The sequence below is a fragment of the Gracilinanus agilis genome, chromosome 1 (assembly GCF_016433145.1).
Source record: "Gracilinanus agilis isolate LMUSP501 chromosome 1, AgileGrace, whole genome shotgun sequence".
NCBI lineage: Eukaryota > Metazoa > Chordata > Mammalia > Didelphimorphia > Didelphidae > Gracilinanus > Gracilinanus agilis.
This window is the reverse complement of record NC_058130.1, coordinates 751,442,216-751,468,058: the sequence shown is the minus strand read 5'-3', so window position 1 is coordinate 751,468,058 and position 25,843 is coordinate 751,442,216. Positions and strand designations below refer to the sequence as shown.

General features: G+C 48.5%; 2 protein-coding genes across 2 annotated transcripts in view; one reads left to right on the top strand and one right to left on the bottom strand.

The window, feature by feature from the left end:
- DNAH10 (dynein axonemal heavy chain 10) overlaps positions 1–16,658 on the top strand; it is a 185,857-nt gene extending 169,199 nt beyond the window's left edge. Inside the window, exons 52-67 of the mRNA XM_044685402.1 lie at positions 165–192; positions 281–510; positions 856–1,129; positions 3,542–3,646; positions 4,004–4,158; positions 5,133–5,287; positions 8,762–8,945; positions 10,410–10,610; positions 11,896–11,991; positions 12,454–12,625; positions 13,886–14,017; positions 14,167–14,378; positions 14,461–14,628; positions 15,092–15,272; positions 15,968–16,113; positions 16,512–16,658. Of these exons, the coding sequence (XP_044541337.1) occupies positions 165–192; positions 281–510; positions 856–1,129; positions 3,542–3,646; positions 4,004–4,158; positions 5,133–5,287; positions 8,762–8,945; positions 10,410–10,610; positions 11,896–11,991; positions 12,454–12,625; positions 13,886–14,017; positions 14,167–14,378; positions 14,461–14,628; positions 15,092–15,272; positions 15,968–16,113; positions 16,512–16,658 (2,586 nt within the window). The remainder of the gene's footprint in view (positions 1–164; positions 193–280; positions 511–855; positions 1,130–3,541; positions 3,647–4,003; positions 4,159–5,132; positions 5,288–8,761; positions 8,946–10,409; positions 10,611–11,895; positions 11,992–12,453; positions 12,626–13,885; positions 14,018–14,166; positions 14,379–14,460; positions 14,629–15,091; positions 15,273–15,967; positions 16,114–16,511) is intronic.
- Positions 16,659–17,990: 1,332 nt separating this feature from the next.
- CCDC92 (coiled-coil domain containing 92) lies at positions 17,991–24,207 on the bottom strand. Its single transcript, XM_044658739.1, has 3 exons — positions 24,063–24,207; positions 22,866–22,907; positions 17,991–19,418 (listed from the first exon to the last, which is right to left on the bottom strand). The coding sequence occupies exons 1-3, from the start codon at positions 24,190–24,192 to the stop codon at positions 18,619–18,621; spliced, it is 972 nt and encodes a 323-aa protein (XP_044514674.1). The 5' UTR covers positions 24,193–24,207; the 3' UTR covers positions 17,991–18,618.
- Positions 24,208–25,843: the final 1,636 nt, after the last annotated feature.

The window sequence follows — 25,843 nt, the reverse complement described above, 5'->3', positions numbered from 1 at the left end:
TTCTTTCTTTCTTTCTTTCTTTCTTTCTTTCTTTCTTTCTTTCTTTCTTTTTCTTATGTGTCCTTGTGTTGTATGCTCCAATAGAATATATATATATATATATATGCATATATATATTCCTTTAGGACAGGGACTGTATTGCCCTTTTGGCTTTGGATCCCCAGCATCTAGTAGGATGCTCTGCTCTTCCCAGTTTGTACTATGTGATGAGAAAAAAAATAGAAAACAATCTGCAGTATATTAGAAAAGTCCTGAAAGTAAGGTCATTTCCTTTCCATAGTCACATTGAAAGGCCTGGAGGATCAGCTACTCAGTGTCATTGTGGCCTATGAGAGAAGAGAACTCGAGGAACAAAGAGAACATCTCATCCAGGAGACGAGTGAAAACAAAAACTTACTCAAAGATTTGGAAGATTCCCTCCTCCGAGAACTGGCAACCTCCACAGGCAACATGTTGGATAATGTGGACTTGGTACAAACCCTTGAGGAGACAAAGATGAAAGCTACTGAGGTAAGGGAAGGCTGGTCTTCTTAAAGGGAAGAGAATGATAGACAGGGAGGAGGAAGAAGCAGCTAAAATGGGAGAGCCACTGCACTCAAATCTATGTCTAGAGACCAAAATTGCAGACAAATGATGGACTTGCACCCTGGAGCCTTTGCAGAAGGATGACCCAGCCTTCTGAATCTCATTGGCCCAGCATACTTCTTTCAATTATTTGCAAGCATCATACTGATGTCTTGTTTTTCTTTCCCCTCTAATTTTTCAGCTCATCACAAAATTGCACTATCATGATTATGTTTCCTTTATATGAAAAACAACCCCAAAACCATGTTCTAACGCAGACCTTTCTTCTAGGTGTCAGAGAAACTTAAACTGGCTGAAAAGACAGCAGTAGACATTGACCGACTACGAGATGGTTACCGGCCGGCTGCCAAGAGGGGTGCCATCTTGTTCTTTGTTTTATCCGAAATGGCACTTGTTAACACCATGTATCAGTATTCATTGTCTGCCTTCTTAGATGTCTTTGTTTTCTCACTTAAGAAATCAGTGCCTGATTCTTTTCTTCCAAGGAGATTAAAACACATCATGGACACCCTCACTTTCAATATCTATAACTATGGCTGCACAGGTGGGCATGAGTCTGTAATAAGATGAATATGTGTCCTCAGTTTAGTGGGCATCGTAGGTCTTCAGTAATGATTATCGAATATAAGGAGCTTGTCTGAGTCACACAGATTGTAATAATCTAAATATAATACATAGCACAGACTATCACATCCCTGACTTTAGGGAAACCTACCTACGAAAATTTGCATTTATAAAACAGAGAGATTATGGTTGATGATGCAGGTTAAAAGGAGAAAGACTATTAAAATGACAGAATTCTAGACTTTCAGAGTTGGAAGGGACCTCAGAGCCCATCTGATCCATTTCTTATCTGAAAAAGAATATTTACTATGTGATATTCATCTAGTGTCCTATAGGAAGAGGAACTTCCTGCTTCCTGAGGCAGAAAACTGTCATTTCATAAAGCTCTAATTGTTAGCAAATTGATTCTCATTTCAAGTAGAAATCTCTCTGTCTCTGTCTCTGATTCTGTCTCTGTCTTTCCTTAAAGTCAGCTAGCCTAGTAATCATTCATTTTTCTGTAGTGCCTTAAGGCTTACACAGTATTTTCCTCAAGAATCCTATGGAGGCACTGGTGTAGATATTATTACCACCATTTTATAGTTGAGGAAACTAAAGCTGAAGATTGGTAACAATTTCCCCAGAGTCAAAATGCACTTTGAACTGATGTCAAATGATTCTAGGTTTTAGCACTCTTTTTACTATTCCATTCTCCCTTAAATCTCTTCTCTAGACTATAATCCCTAGTTTCTTTAATTAATTGTATTATAGAATGGTATCTTGGTATAGCATATCCAAGTCTGTCACTATCTTCTGAATATATATCAGCACCCTCCCCAAATTCTAGTTCTAGTCTATCAAAGGTAAATTAATTAGTGCTGTCATTTCCCTTGTTCTGGATGTTTCCTCCCATAATGCAATCTAAATTTGTATTATTATTATTATTATTATTATTATTATTTCCATGTCACACTGTTGCTTCATCTAACACTTTGCAGTCCCCAGTTCCTTTTCACAAGAACTGTTATCTAGACATATTTCCCTCATTCTATATTTGTGCAATTGATTTCTTAAATCCAATCGTGGGACTTTACATTTCTTCCATTAAATTCCATTCACTAGATGCAGTACAATTTTTTCTTTTAAACATTTTTGTTGATTTGGATTTCTCAATATATCCTTCTTTCTACCCCTACCAAGAAGGCTATCCCATATAGTAAAGAGTGAAAAAGAATGGGGTGAGGGAAGGCAGTTTAGCAAAACTAAACAATACCTCAACCAAATCTGACAGCATCAACAATATTCCAAACCTGTGATTGCCCACTTCTGCAAAGAAGGGAAGTGCATTTTCATAATCTATCTCTTCAGGGCCAAATTTGTTCATTATGATTACATAGTATTTAGTTCTGATTTTCTTTGTCGTTTCAGCCCATTTTCTTCTGTCTTTATTTTGCCATTCAATGAATTAGTCATGCCTCTCAGCTTTATGTTATCGGCCAATTTGATAAGAATACCATTTATATAAATTCAAGTAATTTATAAAGAGGTTTAGCAGCCCAGGGCCAAGGACAGATCCCCTGGAGCATTCCCTTTCAAAATGCTCTTCAAAAGGATAGCAATCCATTAAGTGGTGTTCAGTCATTCTGTCTGTTCCAAATCCTTTTTAACATCTAACTCACATCTCTCTGTTTTATCTACAAATATATTATATATTTCTATCTTCTTCCCCCAGCCTAGAAACCTGATAAAAAAAAGGGAAGGGTGGTTTAATTAAAATTACCTTTCTACCTTTAAAATTTTATATTTCAGTGGGCAGCTGGGTAGCTCAGTGGATTGAGAGTCAGGCCTAGAGATTCAGGTCCTAGGTTCAAATCCGACCTCAGACACTTCCCAGCTGTGTGACCCTGGGCAAGTCACTTGACCCCCATTGCCCACCCTTACCACTCTTCCACCTAGGAGCCAATACACAGAAGTTAAGGGTTAAAAAAAATTTTATATTTCATTGAACAAGCATTTACTTCCTCCTCCCCCTCTTCCCTTTCCTCATCCAATTTAAGAGTCAAGGAGCTCCCATTCTAAAGTAAATAACTAGGTAAATGTAAGTTATAAATAGAATGGATGGCAGGTGATCTGAAGGGGAAGGCACTACCAGTTAGGGGGACCTGGGAAGGTAAGGATTTGAAGGAAGTCAGGCAAGCCAGGAAGAGGGAGGTGAGGAGAAAAGAATGGTCCAGACCTGGGACGGAGGAGGGAGGGCATGTCCTGTTGGAAGAACAAACAGTCTAGGGGAACTGGATGGTAGAGAGTGTGGGGGGGGGGGCATTTTGTGAGGAGTTTTTAACAGCCAGGGACCAGCTGCCTGACTGACTTGCATTGGCTGCGTGCTTAATCTTCCCTGGTCTTTTCACAACAGGGCTGTTTGAAAGACACAAGCTGCTCTTTTCTTTTAACATGACGATCAAGATAGAGCAAGCAGATGGCAGGGTCCCTCAGGAAGAACTTGACTTCTTTTTGAAAGGTAACAAGTCTGCCCAGTTTCACATTTCTCTCCCCACTTTCCAAATCTCTCTTGAAGACATTACAAAATCTACTGAAAACTTAAATCTAATTGGACTGGGCTCGATTTACAATTTGGCTTTTCACTTGGTAGTTTTAAAGAGATTGTAGCTAAGAAAGTTGAGGCTTTCGCTGTTGTTTTATCATGTCAGGCAAAAATCAAACTGATTAGAGTCAACTGATAGCAATAGCAACTGCTCTCTTTCAACTCCCATTTACTCCCATTTAGGAGTCACCCTCCTAAGCTGGGTATTGTCCTTAGGGTCTTGTTTTCCATTGGCAGATTGAAAGTTCCCTTGTCTTCTCTTGTTGTGAACAGGAAACATTTCCCTGGAGAAGAGCAAGCGAAAGAAGCCTTCCTCTTGGCTGGCTGATCAGGGCTGGGAAGACATTATTCTTTTATCTGAGCAGTTTCCAGATGTCTTTGGGAAACTTCCTGATGACCTAGAGAAAGAGGATACTGTGTGGAAAGCGGTGAGAGCTGAATGTGTCTGCACACACTTGCTGTCTTCCCCTAATTGTTTTCCAGTCCTAAACTATAACTTGGGCCGAAGCCAGGGGTTCTGAACCTGGGGCCCACAAACTTGATCTTGTTTGGTATTTAAATATTCATAGCTGTATTTAAGTATTATTAGTTTCTTTAAAAACAGGCTATAATTCTATCTGTTTTATTTTTTGCATTTAAAAACATCATTCTGAGAAGAGGTCCATAGGCTTTCCCAGACTGCCCAAGGGGTCCATGACATAAGAAAGGTTAAGAACCTAAACCTTAAGGGGCAGCTAGGTGGCCCAGTGGCCAGACCTGGAGACCTAGAGTCCAGGATTCAAATCTGGCTTCAGACACTTTCTAGCTGTGTGATCCCTGGGCAAGTCACTTAACCTAGTTGACTAACCTTTACTGCTCTTCTGCCTTGGAACTGATACTACTTAGTATTAATTCTAAGACAGGAAGTCATGTTTTTTTTTTTTTTTTAAGAACCTAAACCTTAAAAGTCTAGATCAGTGATTCCCAAAGTGGGTGCCACTGCCCCCTTGTGGGTGCTGCAGCGATCCAGGAAAGCAGTGATGGCCACACTTTTTTTGTATTACATTCTATTCTGAGTTCAATAAATAGTTTCATAATTTCCAGGGTGTTAAGTAATATTTTTTTCTGGAAAGGGGGCGGTAGGCCAAAAAAGTTTGGGAACCACTGGCCTAGCCCTTTCTAGACCAGCATACTTTTCTGGGTTTTTAGGTAAATGAACCGATCTAATCTCTGCATCTCACCCCTGTCACCCTATTAACGTCTCCGTATAATCTGGAAATCTTTGACCTTTGCTAAATTAAATTTCTTTTGAGCTAAACTTTAAACTGTGTGGCCGGGTGATGGGAAGGGAAGCAGAAACCATCCCATCCCAACTAGGTTCATATCCTTTCTGAGCTGATCACTTCTGCCATTTTCCCTGCAGTGGTATGACCTGGATTCACTGGAACAGTTTCCATTCCCCTTGGGCTATGATACTCGCGTGACCGATTTCCAGAAGCTGCTTATTCTGCGATGTTTCCGAGTGGACCGAGTCTATCGGGCGGTGACTGACTACGTGACTGTGACCATGGGGGAGAAGTGAGTGAGAGGATCTCCCTGTGGCTAAGTTGTCTACCTTGGGAGTCACAGCAAGTGTTTGGTGAAGCTGGAGAGAGTGGCAGGACTACAAAAGACATATCCATAGCACCCACGTGCACCGCCCACCTCAGAACAGAGGATGGGATGGTCAGGAGGTTATGTGAGACAGATGAGAGCCTAATCGGAAAGCCTATGAACATCAGTAACAGGAAGAGAGCTAACTGACGATCCCAGTTAGAGAGACGGTCACATCTTTAAGGTCTCCATTGTCTCTAGCCTCAACTAGCCTCCATTCTCTAGCTCTTCCAATCCATCTCCACCGTGTTGCAAAAGTGATCATCCATGGGGGGAGGAGGGGGGGCAGCTGGGTGGCTCAGTAGATTGAGAGCCAGGCCCAGAGACGGGAGGTCCTGGGTTCAAATCTGGCCTCAGATACTTCCCAGCAGTGTGACCCCCATTGCCTAGCCTTTACCACTCTTCTGCCTCGGAACCAATACCTAGTATTGATTCTAAGATGGAAGGTAAAGGGTTTTTTTTTTTTTTTTTTAGAAAGGATAATCCTGACTCAGTCAGTTCACCAACCAGTGTTCATTAGGCATTGCCTATATGCAGGCCCTGTGCTGGCCACTGGGGGTAAAGAGATAAAAGTCTACCCTCCAGGAGGTTACAATCTGTTGGGCAAAACAATATAGACATAACATCCACAAAATGGATACGAGGTAGTTTTGGGAAGGAGGGAGGGCACTAGCAGCTGGTGCTAATAATAAAAACCCCATTTTAAATGAAGAAACTGAGGCAGGCAGAGGTTACCTGCACAGGGTTATGCAGCTAGTAAATGTCTGAGGAATGGATTTGAACTCAGATCTTCCTGACTCCAGGTCTGTTGCCAAATGGACCACATCACTTACCTGTCCTCATTTTCAATTGTTCCCTCTCTACTGGCTTTCCTCTGCTGCCAACAAACACGTCCACGTCTCCTTCATCCTCAAGAAATCCTCATTGGTCCATCCATCCTCGCTAGCTATTGTCTCATGTTTCTCCCTTTTGGGGGCTAAATGCCTTAAGGAGGCCACTTACAGTTAGTGCAACTGCTCCTTTCTCTTTTGACTCTGCCTTCTGGCATTGACTCCATCACTCAGCTGAGATTGCTGCCTCCAAAGTGAACAGCAGTCTTCATCTCCAAGCCCGACGGCCTTTTCTCAAGAATCGTTCTTGACTTCTCTGCAGCTTAAAAAAAACAACAAACAAAAAAACAACCCTCACCTTCCTTCTTAGAATCGATACTGTATCCTGGTTCCAAGGCAGAAGAGTCGTAAGGGCTAGACAATGGGGGTTAAGTGACTTGCCCAAGGTCATGCAGCCAGGAAAATACTGAAGTAATATTTGAACCCAGCATCTCCTGTCTCCAGGTGGACTCTCAATCCACCGAGCCACCCAGCTGCTCTGATACTTTAATACTTTGGTGCCCTCTAATTTTATCAAGCAACAAAAAAGCAACAAAAAAAGCCATCCCTTTCCTCAAGGAATTTACATCCTGTCGAGGGAAACGACACATACACACATGTAGATATAGAATACATATATGGTTATTTGGGTCAGAGTAGGGAGTGGGTCAGGGAGAGTCACTAGAAAGTAGGAAAATTAAGACAGCTTTCATATAGAAGAGGTGGTGCTGGAGCTGAGCTTTTAAGGAGGGAATGAGAAACAAATAAAAAAAAGGCAGCAGCTAGGTTGCTTAGTGGATAGAGAGCCAGGCCTGGTGACAGGAGGTATTGAATTCAAATTTGGCTTGAGATACTTCCTAGCTGTGTGACCCTGGGCAAGTCACTTAACAACCCCATTGCCTAGCCCTTAGTGCTCTTCTGCCTTGGGACTGATACTCACTTTCTATTCTAAGACAGAGGATTAGAGTTTAAAACATTTTTTTTAAAGGGGAATACATTCTGGGCATGGAGAACAGCTGGTACAAATATGTGGCAACAGATGGAAATGTGTGTGGAGCAGCAACAAGGCCGTTTGGCTAGACTGTAGATTAAATAAATGGAGGGAGTAATATGGAAAGAGGCTGGAGTCAGATTGGGAAGGGTTTCCAGTGCCCAACAGAAGACTTTGTATTTTATCTTAGAGCCAATGGGGAGCCTTGAACAAGAGAGGGTCATGCTCCTGTGCATACATAAAGTGTATGACTTTACTTATTTTTTAAATCTTACCTTCTGTCTTAGAATCAATTCTGTGTATTGGTTCCAGGGCAGAAGGGTGTAAGGGCTAGGCAATGGGGGTCAAGTGACTTGCCCAGGGTCACACAGCTAGGAAGTGTCTGAGGCCATATGTGAGCCTAGGACCTCCCGTCTCTAGGTCTGATTCTCAATCCACTGAGCCACCCAGCTGCCCCACAGGCGTATGACTTTAGAAGCTTCATGGTGGATGGCCTGGAGTGGGGAGAAGTATGAGGTCAGTTAGAATGTCTGTGGATTCCTGTTTCATCAGGGCCCTCTGCAGCCCCTCCATGACTTCATAGGTGATTTTTATGAACTCCTAAGATAATGAAAATGACCACCTGGTGGCCATCCCCTTGGTCAATGTGGACCTTGGATCGCAGAAATACATTCTGTGCCTTCTGGTACTGGTGTTGCTCAGTTAGAACTTCCAGAAGCCACCAGGGTCATGTCCCACCAGGATGGGTATCAGAGGAGGATTTTGTTAAAGGCTTTCCATGCAGATACTGGTCTATGCATGTCTCACAGGAAGGGAAAGCAGCATTCTCTGAGCTGATGAAGCCCCATCATCATGACTGAATTACCAGTGATCTAGACTGTCCCAGGGCCTTCCTTGGTTTCATTTAGTGTCTTCCTTCACTTTGACATTTCCCTCCCTATTTCATCTGTTGGCTTGACAGATCATGAATAGTATACTTTGAATCTGGAGATCTCTCATCTCCAAGAAAGCTGTCGACATTGAATTCATGTTCCCAATTTCAAGGATCATCAGTTAGCCCAGGGGTCGGCAACCTTTTTGGCTGTGAGAGCCACAAACACCACATTTTTTAAAATGTCATTTCGTGAGAGCCGTACAGTGCTCACAGTGCCGCTCCTGTAACAGCGCCTGAAAAAAAATGGACTTTATGGCTCCTGCAGAAAGCCATATTTGGCCCTCAAAAGAGCCAGATATGGCTCGAGAGCCATAGGTTGCCAACCCCTGAGTTAGAGGCTAGTGAGGTGGTTCTGTGGAATGAGAGCTAGTCTAAGGGAAGGAGGAGCTCTGGGTTTAAATATGGCCTCAGACACTTCCTCTAGGCTCTGTGACCCTGGGCAAGTCACTTAACCCCCACTGCCTAGCCCTTATCATATTTCCGCCTTGGAATCAATACTTATATGGATTCTAAGACAGAAGGTAAAGATTTAAAAAAAAAAAAAAAAAAAAAAAGGACCATCAGCTAATTAAATTTCCTCCGCTTGTACTCTTTCTCCTGCCTAGGTATGTCCAACCTCCAATGATCAGCTTCGAAGCTATTTTTGAACAGAGCACTCCAAATTCACCTATTGTGTTCATCCTGAGTCCCGGCTCTGACCCTGCTAGTGATCTTATGAAATTAGCCGACAGATGTGGCTTTGGAGGGAATCGCCTCAAATTCCTTGCAATGGGTCAAGGGCAGGAAAAGGTAATTTATTCTGGGAAGTTTAGCTCCTAAACTAAACTCTGTGTGTGTGTGTGTGTGTGTGTGTGTGTGTGTGTGTGTGTGTGTGTGTGTGTGTGTGTCTGTGTGTCTGTGCAGGAGCAGTCTTGGTATCTGGGGAGCTGGTGTTGCTTCTATGTATTGGTATTTACCATCAGACCTTAACCCAAGGACAGTTTTCCCTGTAGATGGTCTCATGAAAATGAGTTACATTTTGGTCTCTAGGGAGTGGCGCCTCAATATTCTAGCATTTTCCACGAGGCCCCTTTTCTGTCTGCCTATTCCATAGATTCAGCTACAATGAAAGTCAAATTCTGACCAAGGAAACAAGAACCCCACAGAGTCAAAGCCCAGCACAATTCCATGTGCCAGGCAAGTAGATGTTGTCTTCGGAAACCACTGTGAGAAAGGAGGGACCTTGGAAATTCCCCTTTTTGCTGCTGAGAAAGGTTACTGTGATGAGTGGGATGTGCATTCTGGGCCTTCTGAAATAGAGAGCAGCCTCCGTACCCTCAGCCCGGTCACCAGGGAGCAGAATTTTGCCCTTATGGTGATAATGTGTGTTAATATGAAAAATGATAAAGGCTGCTATAAATATATAAATTAGTATTTTAATTAAAGCCATGTTGATAGATAAAATCATTAGACCACGCGCTTGTAAGCATTCAAAACTGCCGCTGCCTCCATTCTGTCTCCTGTTTCCTGGAAGCGCCTACTCGCAAAAGAGACCACTCCCTCCTAACCCACGAGATTTAAGCTCTCCCCTGCGGAGACGGAAATCAGTTGGACCATGTTGGATCACGGGAAATGTAGTTTTATACATTTCCCAAATCCACTTTTTACATGTGCTCGGGTTTACCCTGGGCATAGTTGTGTGGCTTCTGTGGGAGCCCCTGTAGGAGCCCCTGTAGGACTGCAAGCTGGCGTTAGCCTATTGCAATTCCATGTAGAAAAGGGAATCCTCCCTGTGATCATGTGCTGAAGTTGGAATCAACCCCCTGGACAAGTATCATCTGGATTTTTTATGCTGGTTCAAGTGCTGGGTCCGAGAGATTCAAGGGTGGGGTGTTGGGTTTTGGTCTAACTGGACTGATGATTTGAGAAGTAAAAAGAACTTCTGGTATGGAGGCACCCTTCAGCATCTCGGAAGAGGCTCATCCATAATGATTAGTCTTAGACCGCTGGGGAGGAGAGGGATGGCCAGCTTTGGTGACTTACCTTGGTTATACCACTGGGATATGATAGGGGCAGGACTTGAATCCAGCTGCCAGGCTGCCTTTCCCACAATGCTTATAGAGTCATGATTTTCTACTCCTTCCTCTGACCCTTACTAGCTGTGTGACTGGGTAAGTCACTTCATCTCTCTGCTCCTCTGTGAAAGGAGAGGGTTGGACTTGGCCCTCTCTGAGGCCACTGGCTTATAACCCTTTTGGTGTATGATTGGTGCAGGTGGCATTGCTGCTGCTGGAGACTGCTGTGGCCCGGGGGCAGTGGCTGATGCTACAGAACTGCCATCTTCTTGTCAAATGGCTAAAGGACCTGGAGAAGTCTCTGGAGAGAATCACGAAGTCCCACCCAGACTTCCGCCTGTGGCTCACCACTGACCCCACTAAAGGCTTCCCGATTGGAATCCTGCAGAAATCCTTAAAGGTACAGGGCTGGGCAACATGGACCCGGCTGTCTTCTGCCCTTCCTTCCATCCATTCCGTCCTTGTTGCCATCTACAACTGAGTGTCCACCAGGACAGATGGCTCAGCAGGGAGGAAGGAGGATGCTTGCCTGGAAAGGGAGAGAAGGGGCTTTCATTCTGAGTCTTTCTATTGGCTCAGGCTGTTACCTGGGGGCAGTTAGTCTACCTCTCTCCATGTTGGGGTTTTCTTCTCTAAAATGGACGGGCTAGTAGAGATCATTTTGAGGCATCTTTTTGAGTCCTCTGTATGAGACCTTTTAAACTGGACCTTGGAAGATGCCTCTTTGAATGGTCAAATACTTTTATCAGAATGAAACTCATAGAGGGCAGCTGGGTAGCTCAGTGAATTGAGAGCCAGGCCTGGAGATGGGAGGTCCTGGGTTCAAATCTGACCTCAGACACTTCCCAGCTGTGTGACCCTGGGCAAGTCACTTGACCCCCATTGCCCACCCTTACCACTCTTCTGCCTTGGAGCCAATACACAGTATTGATCCTAAGATGGAAGGTGAAGGTTAAAAAAAAAATGCAACCCTTATATTGCCTGTGGCCATACAGATGAGAAATTGTGTTTTTTTTCTCCCTGTTTTAAAAGGCCAGCCATCTGTGGAGCATGTACGTGGCTGGAGGTGAGTGGGGGAACCTGTGCTCTGGCCCCTTGCCCAACTGGCCTTCATGTGTCCTTTAGCAAAGGGCCAGAGCTGCTGCTCACAAGCCCTGCCCATGGTCCCAGAGTGGACCCTAAGTCAGCAACAAGAGCCAGTCTTTCGATCCTTACCAAAGGCTTCTCCACCCCACCCCAACTCCCATCAGCTCAGAGTGCTTTATCCGGGCTGTTTCATTCATGCTANTCCCTTCCTTCCTTCCTTCCTTCCTTCCTTCCTTCCTTCCTTCCTTCCTTCCTTCCTTCCTTCCTTCCTTCCTTCCTTCCTTCCTTCCTTCCTTCCCTATCTTGGAAGCTAGGCAATGGAGGTTAAGTGACTTACCCAGGGGGGTCACACAACCAGGAAGTATCTGAGACCAGATGAACCCAGGACCTCCCATCTCTAGGCTTGGCTCTGAATCCACTGAGCCACCTAACTACCTCTAACTGGCTTCTTTAAACAGGGTGGCTCCCTTTGTATTTCAAGGCTAGATTGGATGGGAGTCTGTGTTTCTAGGGCCCTTACTTCTAGAAGAGAGTGGGAGGCTGGGTTTCTGGAGAAGCAAGAACTCCATTGGTCTTTACCCCTTGACTTCTAACTCTAGGTCTGCATGGAAATCTTGAACACATATTTGACAAAAGCCTTCCAGCAAAATGACAACAAGATCCCTTGGGGGAGTCTCAAGTATCTCATTGGAGAGGTAAGTCAGTGGACTCGTGCCTTGTAGGGTCAGAGAGTGAAGGGCAAGACAGCCTCCTAAGTGGGGCCAAATGCCAAAGAAGTGCCTGAGCCAACCCTGCAGGATTGGCCCAAGCTCTAGCCTGGCTCTCCCTCTTCCCACGGATTCTCATTCCAAGTGGAGACCCAAAGGGGGAAGGGGAGGTCCTGCAATTCCTCCTATTACACCATGCTGCCACAGAGGATGGCCACACCCTACCTGTATGTATGGGCTGCCAAAGACCTGCTAGGCTTGAGGCTCGCCTCTATCCCCTGCTGACTGTGCACGAGTCACATAGATCAAGAAACTCTGCTTTGGAGGCAGGTGGTCTTTGTTTTGTTCTGTTTTGTTTTTTTTTTAATCTCTGTCCTGTTCCCACTTATTATGCCGGTCCAGCCAGATGTCCCCAGCTGGGCATTCAGGTGGATTCTGCCTTGTGTCTAGGTCATGTACGGGGGCCGGGCTATCGATAGCTTTGACCGGCGTATCCTGACCATCTACATGGATGAGTATCTGGGGGATTTCATCTTCGATACCTTCCAGCCATTCCACTTCTTCAAAAATAAGGATGTCGATTACAAAATCCCAATGGGTGACAATAAGGAAAGTTTTGTAGGTGAGTGTTCAGATACTGGAAAATGTAACTAGTTTTTTTTTTTAACCCTCACCTTCCCCCTTAGAATCAATACTGTGTATTGGTTCCAAGGAAGTAGAGTGGTAAGGGCTAGGCAGTGAGGGTCAAGTGACTTGCCCAGGGTCATACAGCTAATTATAACTAATTCTTTCAAGAAAATAGGTTTTGGTGACTTCTATTTCTGCAGCAATTCTCAGGTCTTTTTTTTCTACTTGGGTTTTTCTTGGATGTGTTGTTTAGTCAGTCACTTTCCTTTCAAAGACCAGACTGACCCTTCCAAGCTGTAGCACATGGCATACATTTGGCATCCTCTTGTGATGAGGTAGAAAAGCAGCTTTCTGTGAGAGGAATAGTTTTGCAATGAGCAGCATCCTGTTGACTCTCTTCCAACAGCATCCCCAGGAAATAGCCCATTGGGATGAGGAGACATCCTTGTTTAAAAGGACCATGCCCAGGTGTGACGGTGCATGCCTGCCTGTAGCCCCAGGTGGTGGGAAGGCTGAGGCTGGTGGCAAGCTCCAGGTGGGGAGTTCTGAGTTACAGGAGAGCTGAAGCTGACTGAGGACTCACGCCAAGTGGAATGTACCCATAGAATGAGCTTTTGGGACCACCAGGTTGTCTAAGAAGGCAACAACCTGGCCAGATCAAAAATGGAGCAGGTGGGGGCAGGTGGGTGGCCCCTGGCTCCTAGCTACCCCTAAATGGCTTCTTCCACCAATGTGACCCTGGTGGCTGGCTCAGTGGATGAAGAGCCAGGTCCAGAGACGGGTTTGAATTTGGCCTCAGACACTTCTTAGCTGTATGACCCTGGGCAAGTCATTGAACCCCTTTGGACTAGCCCTTATCACTCTTTGGCCTTAGAACCAACACATAATATTGATTCTAAGACAGAAGGTAAGAATTAAAAAAAAAAAGAAAGAAAAGAAAGAAAATGGAGCAGGTCAGAGTTTGTCTAGAGTCATTGGTGGGGTTGGATTTGTGGGGGTCTGATGTGTTTCCAGCCTGGGTGAGATGGGGGTGGGCTTCTCCCTTCCCTCCAAAAAAGAACTGATGAGATGTTACCTATAATGAGGCCCTTTGCACACCTGGTGCGTTTTCTGAATGGTGGTTTCATTGCTGTCGGTGCCCCCATGATGGGGATGGGCATGGTGGGCTCTGGAGTCCCTAGCAGGGCTCTCTTGCTCCAGGGGCTTCTGCCCGGAGGGAGCCTGGGGATCTCTGATTCAGCTCTTTCTGTTACAGAAGCAATAGAGGCCCTTCCGCTTGCCAACACGCCAGAGGTGTTTGGGCTCCATTCAAACGCCGAGATTGGCTATTACACTCAGGCCGCTCGAGACATGTGGTCCCACCTGCTGGAGCTGCAGCCGCAGACAGGTGAGCTCCGTGGGCTGGGACACTCTGCCCACAGAATGGCTGTTGTCCACCTCGGGGGGACGGCAGTCTTCTCTCCTTCCCCTTCCCCTTGCCTCTGAGAAGAAGGGGCGCCTCGGATGGAGCCTCGCTCAGGAGCCTTCTTGTTTCAGGGGAGTCCGGCACTGGCATCAGCCGGGAAGATTACATCGCCCAGGTGGCCCAGGACATCGAGAACAAGATGCCCAAAGTGTTTGACTTGGACAGTATCCGTAAACACCTGGGCCTGGGCATCTCTCCCACCACCGTGGTCTTGCTGCAAGAACTGGAGCGTTTTAACAAACTCACCATCCGGATGATGAAATCTTTGGCTGAACTCCAGCGCGTAAGCGAGGCAGGAGGGGGGAGGATGCTCGTAAGGTCTGGGCCGGCCGCCCGTGCTTCATCTCTGTCCATTCTGCCCACAGGCCTTGGCTGGGGAGGTTGGGATGAGCAACGAGCTGGACGACGTGGCCCGGGCCCTTTTTATTGGGAACATCCCTGGCATCTGGAGAAAACTTGCCCCCGACACCTTGAAGACCCTCGGAAACTGGATGTTGTACTTCTTGCGGAGGTTTGCTCAGTACACGACTTGGGTAAGTTTTGGGTAAGGAGGATTTCACTGGCTTCAGGTTTTCCTCTGAAACAGAAGCCGCCATCCTTCAAGAATAGCCCTCCTGGGGGCAGCTGGGTGAACACAATGGATTAAGAGGAAGGACTGGAGACAGGAGATCCTGGGTTCATATCTGGCCTCAGACACTTCCCAGCTGTGTGACCCTGGGCAAGTCACTTACCCCCATTGCCTACCCTTACTGCTATTCTGCCTTAGAACCAATACACAGTATGGATTCTAAGATGGAAGGTAAGGGTTTAAATTAAAAAAAAAAAAAAAAAAAAAAAAAGGATAGCCCCCCCCCCTTTGGTTGAAGCTTACTTGTCGTGCCATCTAGAGGTTCTCCCCTTGGAGGTAGCAGAGAAGCGTCACGGGCTTCATCCTGGTGCTGGACATCGTAGGTCGGGATCGAGGTGACGGGGACACCGTTTTCTCTTTCTCTCCAGGTTTTAGAGAGTGACCCCAATGTGATGTGGCTGTCAGGGCTGCACATCCCCGAGTCCTACCTCACAGCGCTGGTGCAGGCCACCTGCCGGAAGAACGGTTGGCCCTTGGATCGCTCCACCTTGTTTACCCAAGTGACAAAGTTCCAAGATGCAGACGAGGTGACGGAACGAGCAGGGCAAGGTATGGTCGGCTCCAGGCCGGGAATCCTTTGTAGGCCCCTGGCCTGCCCGGACCCTCTTGCTGGGTCTGGCTCAAGACGAGTCACAATGAGTGCTACCAGGCCCAGGGGGAGCTCCCCAGCAGCCCTGGATGATCCAGTCCAAAGGGGAAGGAACAATTGGAAAACTGGGAAAGGGCTTAATACTTGTTCCACAGCTCACATGCTGGCATTTTGTAGCGAGACAGAACCGATGGCAGGGAAGCCCTCCCGCTGGCTGCCTTGGGCCAGCTCATGTGAGAAGGTTCCGAGAGAGATGGCTCCGGCCCCTGGGCAAGGCCCCTTCTTCATCATCCCGGAAGGAGGCAGAAAAGCCGGGCTTGAACCACTGTGCTGTGCAGCACCACAGCTAGTGCATAGCTTCAATCTGTATTTAATGCTTGACGGTCATTTAGGAAAGCCATGACAGAGTTCATGAGGATTTGGGAAGGAAAAGCCGGAGGTTCTTCCTCATACCCAACCGGAGGGATATTATTTACTTAATTCACATGATCTAATTTCTTCTCGTCGGTTCGGAGACCCAGAGGACAGGCAGGAATGGACGAGTTTGGCTCTTCTTCATCGCAACCAGGAGAACTTAGATCGGTGTACCTGATCAGGAAAGATGGTCCTGTATTATCACGGTTTAAACTCCGTCTTTTTCTCCTATTATCAACAGGATGCTTCGTGTCAGGGCTCTATCTAGAAGGTGCCGACTGGGACCTGGAGAAAGGCTGCCTTATCAAGAGCCAGCCTAAGGTGCTGGTGGTTGACTTGCCTATTCTGAAGATAATCCCCATCGAAGCCCACCGTCTCAAACTGCAGGTTAGACGCAGCGGCTGCTACTCCCCTTTCCCAGCTCTCTTCCCCCTCACGGATTTTCCACTCGTTTTTGCTTTTGTAGACTAAATGCTTTTACCGGAATAGTCTATCCCTATAGGGTCATCCCATCTCTAATGGCATTCTTGGCGGGGTTGTTGGGGGAGTGAGATGGCACGTCACCTTGTGGGTTCCTGGATGGCCACAGAGGGCCCGTGTAAACAGGGCCTCCCGGCAATGGGATCCAGAGTGGGTTAGTGTCGGACGGGCCGTCCCCATCGTGTCAAAGGCGTCCTTTGCTGGTCTCGTCATCCTCTCTGTGGGAATAGAGGCTTAACTCTCTGCCACTCAATCAGACGTTTCCCCCAGAGATCTCATTGTACTCTCCTTTCCTTGGCCTTCAGAATACCTTCCGGACACCCGTCTACACCACATCGATGAGAAGAAATGCAATGGGGATCGGCTTAGTTTTTGAGGCCGACCTTTTCACGACGAGGCACATTTCGCACTGGGTGCTACAGGGCGTATGCCTCACCTTGAATTCTGATTAACTCTTGAACAGGAGAAACTGAATTTCCATTTCTAAGTTTAGATGACGGCGATGGATATTCTGGGAACTCGGGAAGAACCAGGAAACCTGGAATCATTTCTTAAGCATCAAGGCTCAGATGTACATTTTTTTTTATAATAGAAGATTCATTGAGAGTTTTGTAATCTGAAAATAACTGGTTCCCCCTCCCCCCCCCCAAGATAGCCACCAAAGAGTAATTTTCACTAATACAAATCAAGGTGAGGTGGTTTTACTTAGTCTAGATTTTCTTTTTTTATGATTTGCTGTGTTTGGGAAATAAACATGATCAAAGGATTTCTAACATATGCTGGAAGTTTGGGTTTTTTCTTCTCCGAGATCTCTTCTGAGTAACTAAAGGTGCCCGAGGCCCCCTCCGGAGGCCTGCTATTCTAGTGGGAAGCACCACAAGCACAGCCATGAATGGAAGGGTCTGTTTGACCATCATTATCTGGCTCAGCCCAGAACAGCTGGAAGTGAGGCCTTGCTGTCCCCATTCTGCAAACATCTGTGAAGGCCTGAAGTATGACCCCATGAGAGCTAGAAGGACTTTAGGGGCGTCACTGAGTAGAGAAGGAAAGTGAGGCCCAGAGAGAGGCTCTGGAGCTAAGATTGGAATCTGGGCCCTCCTCAGCCTCCAAATCCACCAGCAGGGTTTCCGGCACCCCCCTCTCCCTGCCATGCGCCTTTATTCTCTTTGGGGGGGGGGGGGGGAGAGGGGATTCTCTGGGCAGTGGCTTTCATCTCTCGTCCCAGCCTCAATCTATGGGCTGGATTAAGCAGCCAACTAGGCGGTGCAGACGTTTAGGCGGGTGAGGACATCCCGATCCGTCTGGGGCATCGAGATGGTGTCTCCAAGTTGGACACGATTTGTGGTGGGAGGTTGGTTCCTCACCCGGATGGCTCCCGGAGGAGGAGGCCGGCCTCGCTGGAAGAGGGGCATTGGGGGGCGCTGCGCGGAGCCCCCAGAGAAAAGCCATTCAGACTGTTAGAAGGCATAGATTTAGGAAGGTCTCCTTAAGCCTAACTGGAGGGATGTGGGACGTTGAAGTGAGATGGAACCAGAACCTAAGCTCGGGAAGGGCCCTGGACCCTCCTCAAGACCCTCGGCTTCTCCATTGTCCATTAAGGGCTGGGGGAGGGGCTGGGGGTGTTTGGGCGGCTGGCTGATGGAGGGGAATCCAGCACCGTCCGGAAGCTTCCGGTGTCCCTCTGCGGCGGGCCGGTGAATGAGGGGCCCCCTGCTCCCCCCTCCCTCCCTCTCGTCCCTCCCTCAGGTGGGTAATAAACGACACGAAACAAAACGATAGCAGGTTTAGAAAATAAAGTTTGTTGGGATCTCCAAAATTTGGAATAAAATATAACAAAAAATATGAACACACATTAGGGTCAAGGTGACATGAAGAGTAATGCCAATCTTTAGTTCCTTTTGACATATACATAGATGTGCATTGCTGTCAATGCTGCCCGTGAGCGGTTTGTCGGGAATTTACACTCGTCTCCAGGGGTATGTATGAAGTGCTACATACGTAGTACGGGAGCCACCGAAGGCTCCGCAGGGATAGCAGAAGTCAGTTTCTACGAGGTGTTCCAACGTTATCCTTAGGTGTGTCGCTATTTGGGTTCGTTACTAGTCAGGAGAAGGCAGGCTGCGGCCTGGGCTTTTGTCCACGTGCGCGCGCTCACTCCCACGGCTAGATGGGGCAGGGCAGAAGCAAGCAGCGGATGGGGCCACAGCGAGGGTAGATACAGATCCTGCATTAGGAACGCGATCGAGTTTGGGTTTGGGCTGGGGGCGGGGAGAGCGGAGGGGAGGAGGATACTCTGACAGATCTGAAAAAATTTGGCATGCGCGGGACTTAAAAAAAGTGGTGGACGGGCGGGCGGGCGGGTTCGTTTGCTAGTAGTGATCACAGTGCGGAAAGAGCCTCCTCGGCCGCGGCCTACACAGTTCTATCGGTCCCTGAGTGCTTTCGAACGACTTTGCTTCCGTTGACCTGGTCCACCGCCAGCGTCTCCACCTCGGGCTGCGCCTGCGGCTGGGGCACGTGATGGATGCGGTGGGCCACGCCCACGTGCGCCTTGTGCGCCTTGTCCCGGGCGGGGCTGTGCGGGTCCCCCGACGTGCGCTCCGAGGCGATGGGAGGGATGACGAGCGGCCTCTCCTTGATGAGGTGCACCTCGGCGGCCTCCCTGGCCAGCAGGAACGGAGTGGGGTCCGGCATGGCGTCCACGGGCTCGCGGAAGAGGAGCTTCCGGCTCTCCGCGCCCAGCCGGTAGACCTCCTCGAACTCGGGGTTCAGCGGGGCTGACAGGCTCTTCTTCATCCGGCGCCGCGGGGTCTCGGGAAGCTTCTCTTTGGGGGGCGCCGGCTTGTAGCCGGCTGCGGCGGCGGCGGCCGAGGCGGCGGCGGCCGAGCCGGAGGTGGGCGCGCTGGCGGCGTCGGCGGGGCTCAGGAGCAGCTTCTTCTTGGTGGCGTGCAGCTGCGACGTGAGGTAGGCGATGGTGCCGGCGCGCTGCTCCAGCTCGCCCGACAGCACGCTCAGCTTGTGGCTCTTGAGCTTCAGCTCCTCCAGGTACTTCTTCTCCCGCTCCTTCACCGTGGTCTCCAGCACGGCGATCAGCGCGTTCTTCTGCTCCAGCTCCTGCAGCAGCTCCTGCTTCTCCGCCTCCTTCGCCTTGAGCTCAGCCTCCAGGTCTTCGCATCTTCGCTTCAGTTCGTTGCTTCGGGAAGTTCCATCTCCTGGAATCACAAGCACGGAAAACGGCGGCGTGACCACCGGGCCCCTCGCCCGCCAGCCCGCCTGCCTCTCGGGCTCTGCCCGGGCCTCCCTGCCTGCCTCCCCTCCTCGTCCCTCCAGCTCTTCCCCTCGGCTCTCTCCCTCCCTCCCTCTGCCTGCCCATCTCCTCTCCCTCCCTCCCTCTGCCTGCCTCCGTTTGCCTCTGCTCTCTGCCCTAATGTCCTCCTCTGGAAAGCAGGCCATCGGGACGACAGACATTAATAGCGGAGGCAATCGGGAAGGGGACTTCTGTTCGGGCAGACTGTGGTCGAGCTGACCTCTAATGCAGCTTCCAGGGCAACGTTTGTGGCCCGAAGATAGAGTGCTGGGGCTGCTGGCTGTGTGACCCTGATCACCTCAGTCTCCTCATCTGTAAAATGGGCACCTTCCGCCCAGAGTGGTTGTGAAGCTCAAATGAGATAACTACTAGTGCTGCTCTGAATGTCAGCCATCAGGATGATGGTCATTCTGTGTGATTGGAGGCTCTCATGATCAGAACCTGGTACAAAAAGGGCTGGGCCAGAAATCTAAGTGCTACCAAATGCATCTAGTTTCCTTCTGAATTAAATCATCACTGGATGCCTGCAAGGCGCTCTTCTGAAAGTTAGTCTTTGCTTTTAATAATAAGCAAACCCTCCCCTTCCCCCGGCGTCCATGTACTCCATGACCATGTACAAGTCCTCAAACACAAACTCCAGGACTGCACAGGTGAGAAATGATCCGGGGGGCTCCCTCTCCTTCCCTCCTAGGCCTTGCTCCATCCATCTGGCCCCTTCCTAGTCTTCTCTCATCTCCGGAGAGCTCGGGCCTCCCTCCCACCAACCGTCCCCCTCGTCTCTTCCCGGCCTTTCACTCATTCCCTCCCTTGAGAGCCTTTGCTGTCTCTCCCTTCTACACTCAGGTTCCAGAGATTTCAGAGTTGCCATATGGTTGCCCTCCTACCTGCAATAACGGAATTGCCAGGACAGAGAGAGTTATTGCTATGGGGCTCCCTCCAGGGGCCTGGAGCTTAGCTTGAGCTGGGATTCCCCAACTGCCTCAAATCGCCCCAGGAGTTCTGAGGAGGCCCTGAGACTCCACTAGTCAGATTTCTGTCCTCATTCTTTCCACAAGGGCCTGCTGGGAAACAATTCTGCCTTTCCCATAGCAAGTGGAAGTGGCCTCTCTGCTTCTGTTCCCTACCTGTGCCTGGGAAGGAAGCTCCTCGAGGCACCGGCCAAACACGGAGGTCTCTGCTTCTGGCATGGCTTCGTTTTCCCTCTCTAGGGGAAATGCCACAGAATGCACCGTGTGTCACAGGACAGATGGCCGCTCCCTGCTTTCCTTGGGCCTGCCTCGCCTAGGAATGGAGACAGGCTTCTGCCAGGCACGCACTTGGAGGGCACCTCTAGAATCACCCCAGCCTTAGAAATGATGCTTGCAGGCTCAGTTAGATAGCACAGTGGAGAGCACCAGGCCTGGAGTTGGGAGGCCCTGGGTTCAAATCTGGCCTCAGACCCTTCCTAACCCCCACTGCCTAACCTTTGCTATTCTGCCTTGGGACTGATTTTTGGTGTCTGTTTTAAGACAGAAGGCAAAAGTTTAAAAAATGATGTTTGCTCTGCCACTTCCTATTTGTTCCTTGAAAATTCAGTGTTGGTGATGTTTCTGTCATTTGAGTTTTGTGGGGGCTATTGATGGAAGAGGCTGCTAATAATTTATTCTGTTCAGAGTTGATCCCTGGGGCTGCTCATCAGCACCAACTGATGCCTGTTCTGTCTAGTAGTTAATCCTCTAAAAGTGGTTTAGAAAATGTGGCCCAAAAAACTAACCCAGGGAGCCACATCCTGGGATGAAGTATTGGGTCTTGAGTGTTCTGCTTAGGCCCTACGATGTCCTCTCTAATTGAAACTAGCTGTTCTTATTGGTCTTGGAGCACGTGAGAAGTGGTATGTAAGTAAGCAGCATTGTATTATTCAAAGAATCTTTAGAAGACCACAGAGGGGCAGCTGGGTGGCTCAGTGGAGAGAAAGCCAGGCCTGGAGACAGGAGGTTTGGGGATCAAATATGACCTCAGACACTTTCTAGCTGTGTGACCTTGGGCAAGTCACTTAACCCCAACTGCCTATCCATTACCATATTTCTTCCTTGGAACTGATACTTAGTATTGAGTCTAGGACATAGAGTAAGAGTTTCCTTAAAAAACCAACCCCCCCACCCCAAGAAAAACCCTTGCTGCCTCTCCCCGTCCCCTCCAAGTGCCTTACATCACCTTGATTAAGGGCGTGATCTGGGGCTGATCTAGGGCTCCTTCTACCTGATCAGCCGGAACTAAGAAAACCTAGAGGTTTCTCTCTCCCACCCCCTCCTGGAAAATTATTCGTGGCTGAATTCTCAGAGCACATTTCTAAAGCCTGCCTGTATAGGACTCAGTTTCTCTGAGTGGAATCTCTGGTCTTCACGGTTCCAGGGATGGAGCGGGGCTTAACGTGACAATGGGGGATGTGCGAGAAACACTTAAAGAGCTTTCTCTGGTGACACTCCTGGGATCAGGCCTCTCTGAAGGTCAGTTCATGCCTTTTTTTTCCCCCTTTGCCATGCCCAGGGAACAAAAGGTTCCTTGGCTCTTGGCTGGGGAGGCTGTAATGTGATTCCTCTAAGTGGAAAAATAAGTACTTGGTGATGCCTGAAAGTGAATGGGAATGAGCTGGGCTCTAGGAGCAATCAGGCTTCTGAATGATGTCACTCTGAGAAGTTCATGAAACTGAGCTTGAGCAGAGCCCATTTTCTGGTTGTTTTTGCATCAAACCATTAAGCTCTGGAGGGTGGACTGTTTGGAACAACTGATTCTGGCCCCTGGAGGACCTGATCCACTCGGTTAGTGTGTGTGAGTGGGGCCTCCAGAGGCTCCCACACTGAGGTCAGCTTGGCTAAAGATGGTGACGGGCACCATTAAACCAGCAAGAACCAAACAAGGACCCTCCTAGAGGGGGATGGGCAGGGCTTTTAGGGACAGCCTACTCTGGGCTTAGGGGCAGTGGGGGGCTAGGAAAAGCTAACAAATATCTGGGTGTCTCTGGAGCTGTCAGGAGCCCCCCTGGGATGAAGACACTGGAGAGGTGGGCAGCAGTGAGTAAAATATGGTAGAAAAAGCAGGATGTGTAGTCAGAGAACCTGAGTCTGGAACCCATCTCTGTTACTTTCTCTGTGCTTCCTTGTCTGTTAAATGAGGGGCGTAGGAGTTGGAGTAGCTGATGTCTCAGACCCCTTCCAGTTGAAATCCCAGCCCTCTTTGGAAGGGAGGTGGGGGTGGGCATGGGGGTGGGGAAAAGTGGGCTCCCTAAGTCCAGGACAAATGGAAGCCCGAGAGGAGGAAGTTAGACAGGGGTTGTTATTATACTAATAACAGTACCATCATTCGGGCCTCTTACCTGCCTGGTCCGAATTCTTCAGTGTCAGCTCATATGTTAAATCTAAAAAAAAAACCCAAAGTGCTGCACATTATTTCTGGGTTGTCATTGGAAGGTGCCACCATCTATTCTGGGTGTGATGACCTGGGAAATACCCTCACAAGCCAGTTCTTACTGAATAGAAGAGGCTGGGAACACGGGATGGATAGTTCTATCATTAATGTCGATCACTGATCTGAGGCAACCAAGTGGCTCAGTGCCTGGAGTCAGGGGGACCCGAGTCCAAATCCAGCCTCAAACACTCACTAGCCGTATGACCCTGGGCAAGTCACTTCACCTGTTTGCCTTGATCTACTGGAGAAGGAAATGACAACCCGCTCTATAATCTTTGCCAAGAGCCCAGTGTGGGGTCACCCAGAGTCAGACACAGCTGAACACCAATAAAGAGTAGCTCATTCAGGGGTGTGTGTGCTGTGCAGTGATTAAAGTGCAGGAGGTTTGGAAAGAACTCTCCCACCCCAAACAGAACGCCAGACCCATTTGGGGCATCGGGCAGATTGCAGTGGGTCATACAGCCCCAAATGCATTCTAACCTGCATGATTGAATTTATCATCTCTTTAAATGTACTGGGGGTAGGACTGCTATGCAGGCTGGGTGGATTGAGAGCCAGGCCTGGAGAGAGATTCTGGAGTCAAATCTTTTCTCAGACACTTCCTAGCTGTGTGAGCCTGGGCAAGTCACTTAACCACAGTTGCCCATCAGCCCTTACACTCTTTTGCCTTCGAACCTATACTTAGTACTGATTCTAAGATGGAAGGCGGGGGTTTTAAAAATAAAAGGATAAAAAAGAAGAACAAGTGTACCGAATACCCAGAAAACTGACTCACATCTTGCCCTGTTTATGATTGTATGCTGGTGTCTTAACCCACATCTTGAGGGTAGCCCATAATATTAACCAGCAAAATTAACTAGAAAGGGACAGCCACACTGCATTTCCCCTTGTGTGATGGCACAAAATAGGCATGTGACAAATGCTTTTCTTTCATAAATGACTGACTCAACTGGAGTCACTTGGGCCAAGCACAGCTTCTGGTCCGCCTGGCGCCCTGCCTGAAGAGGCCGTGTGACCCACAGGTAGGACGTACTTGGGGAACCCTGGGCAAATCCAGCCCCCTGTTCTCCCCGGGCCTGGGGCCTCGGGAGAGGGCTGGGGCTACCTGTGCAGTGTTGCTGCAGTCGTCTTATCTCAGCGTGCAGGCCCTTGAGGGTGTTGGCGTGCTCCCGTTGAAGGAACAAGAGGTTCTTCTGGGCGCTGTGCAACTGGTTCTCCAGGTTTGAGGCTGCCATGCTGACATCCAGATGACCTACGAGTGAACACACACGAGGGTTAGAGGAACGTGGGACGATAAAAAGAAAGCCGAAAGTTCCGCGAGGACCCCTATGCTGGACTTCAGGCGGGAAGATGCTCCGTGCTGGAGGAAGGTCACAGGGGGAAGGCCTGGAAGTTTAAGGGACAATTACCTGGAAGCCTGGATTCTGCATGCACAGCTAGTACGGTGAGAAGCATCGAATGCCAGTGAACCAGTGAACTTGGGCAGGAGTCCCTCTTTCCAAGAGTCAAGAAAGTCAAGTTCTAGAACTGTGTATTTTGGTAAAATAGGGATAAACAACCTCCCTCCCGGAGAACACTGGACGAATAAATTAAATGGCTTTAAGAGACCTGTGTAAATGGTCTTCCAATGATCACTTCACTTGCGATCCGGCCTTAAGTAACTATTCTTTTCCAAGGCTTCCCCAAGCCATTTTGAACCTGTTCCCCCTCTGAAAAGAGACTAGAGAGGAATCACCCTGTATCCGATGGCTCGTCTGCTGCTGAAGCCCTGCAGGAGGCTGCAGGGGACCCCAAGTGTCCGCTAGTGAGGCCTGAAGAACACATCTCCGATGCATCTCCAGCCTGGGGGGTTTAACAAGTCAGCTCAAGGCCATCCCTTCTGTGCTTGTTGCTATGGAACAGGGCGTGAGGCTTTCTGATTGTTGGACACTTGTCGCCATGGGAACGGCAACATTCAGACCGAGGGGAGTCCACTCAAAGAATCACAGCTGATATTGTGTTCCCATCCCAGGAAACTAAAGCTGTGGCATCTCCGGGGAACACCTCGAGCTGGCGGCCGGCAGAAGCCATCTCTCAGTCAGTCCACAGACAGAAGAGGCCCCCGATGGGCGAATGCCACCAAAGGCCTCCTGAAGTCCCCCGTGCACAGGTGTGATGCTGGCATTGTGGTTTTCCCCATAAGCCACCTGGGATGCTGCCTTCCTTATTCATTTATCCTCGGAGTTAACTTTAGGGCCGCTGGAGCATTTCCTGGGCCCAGGCAGCTGCTTATCACCGTGGGGCGGGTCATCAGCCTACCCCGCTTCCATGGCAGCTGCCCTGCTCTGTTGGAAGACCTGCATTCAGGCAGATAAGAGCTTTATTTCATCATCTGACTTCCTGAGTGCTCACTTATTGATTGACAGTGACTGACCGTGATAAGAGACCCCTGCCCAAGTACTCAGGCCTGTGGTTAACAGAGTTTTTACAGCTTAAAAACAGACTTATCTATTACCAGATACTGAGATCTCAGACTGTTGGTGGAAAGGGAAGCAAGATTTTAAGCTTATTCAGTTTACTAAAGCCTTTATTGGCTTAAAAGGGGAAAAAAGATGTCAGAAGCTCGTTTTCCAGGACAATCGAATGAGCATGTTTCTTAGTCCTGCTCACCACAGACAACAGAGTCAAGTTCCTGCAGAATGGATGTGTGCCTAATATCTAACTTCAGCTCTGCTCCTTAGGCCAGAACTTAGAAAAACCAATTGTTTCCAAGAGGCCGATTGTAAGGATGGATACAATGGATGTTCCAGGTCACACGTCAAGTAAAGCTTCTTTATTTAGCTAAAAAGAGAGTCCTTCTGCAAGGGGCCTGTTAAAAAAACATTACCATCAAAGGTCTTTAAAAAA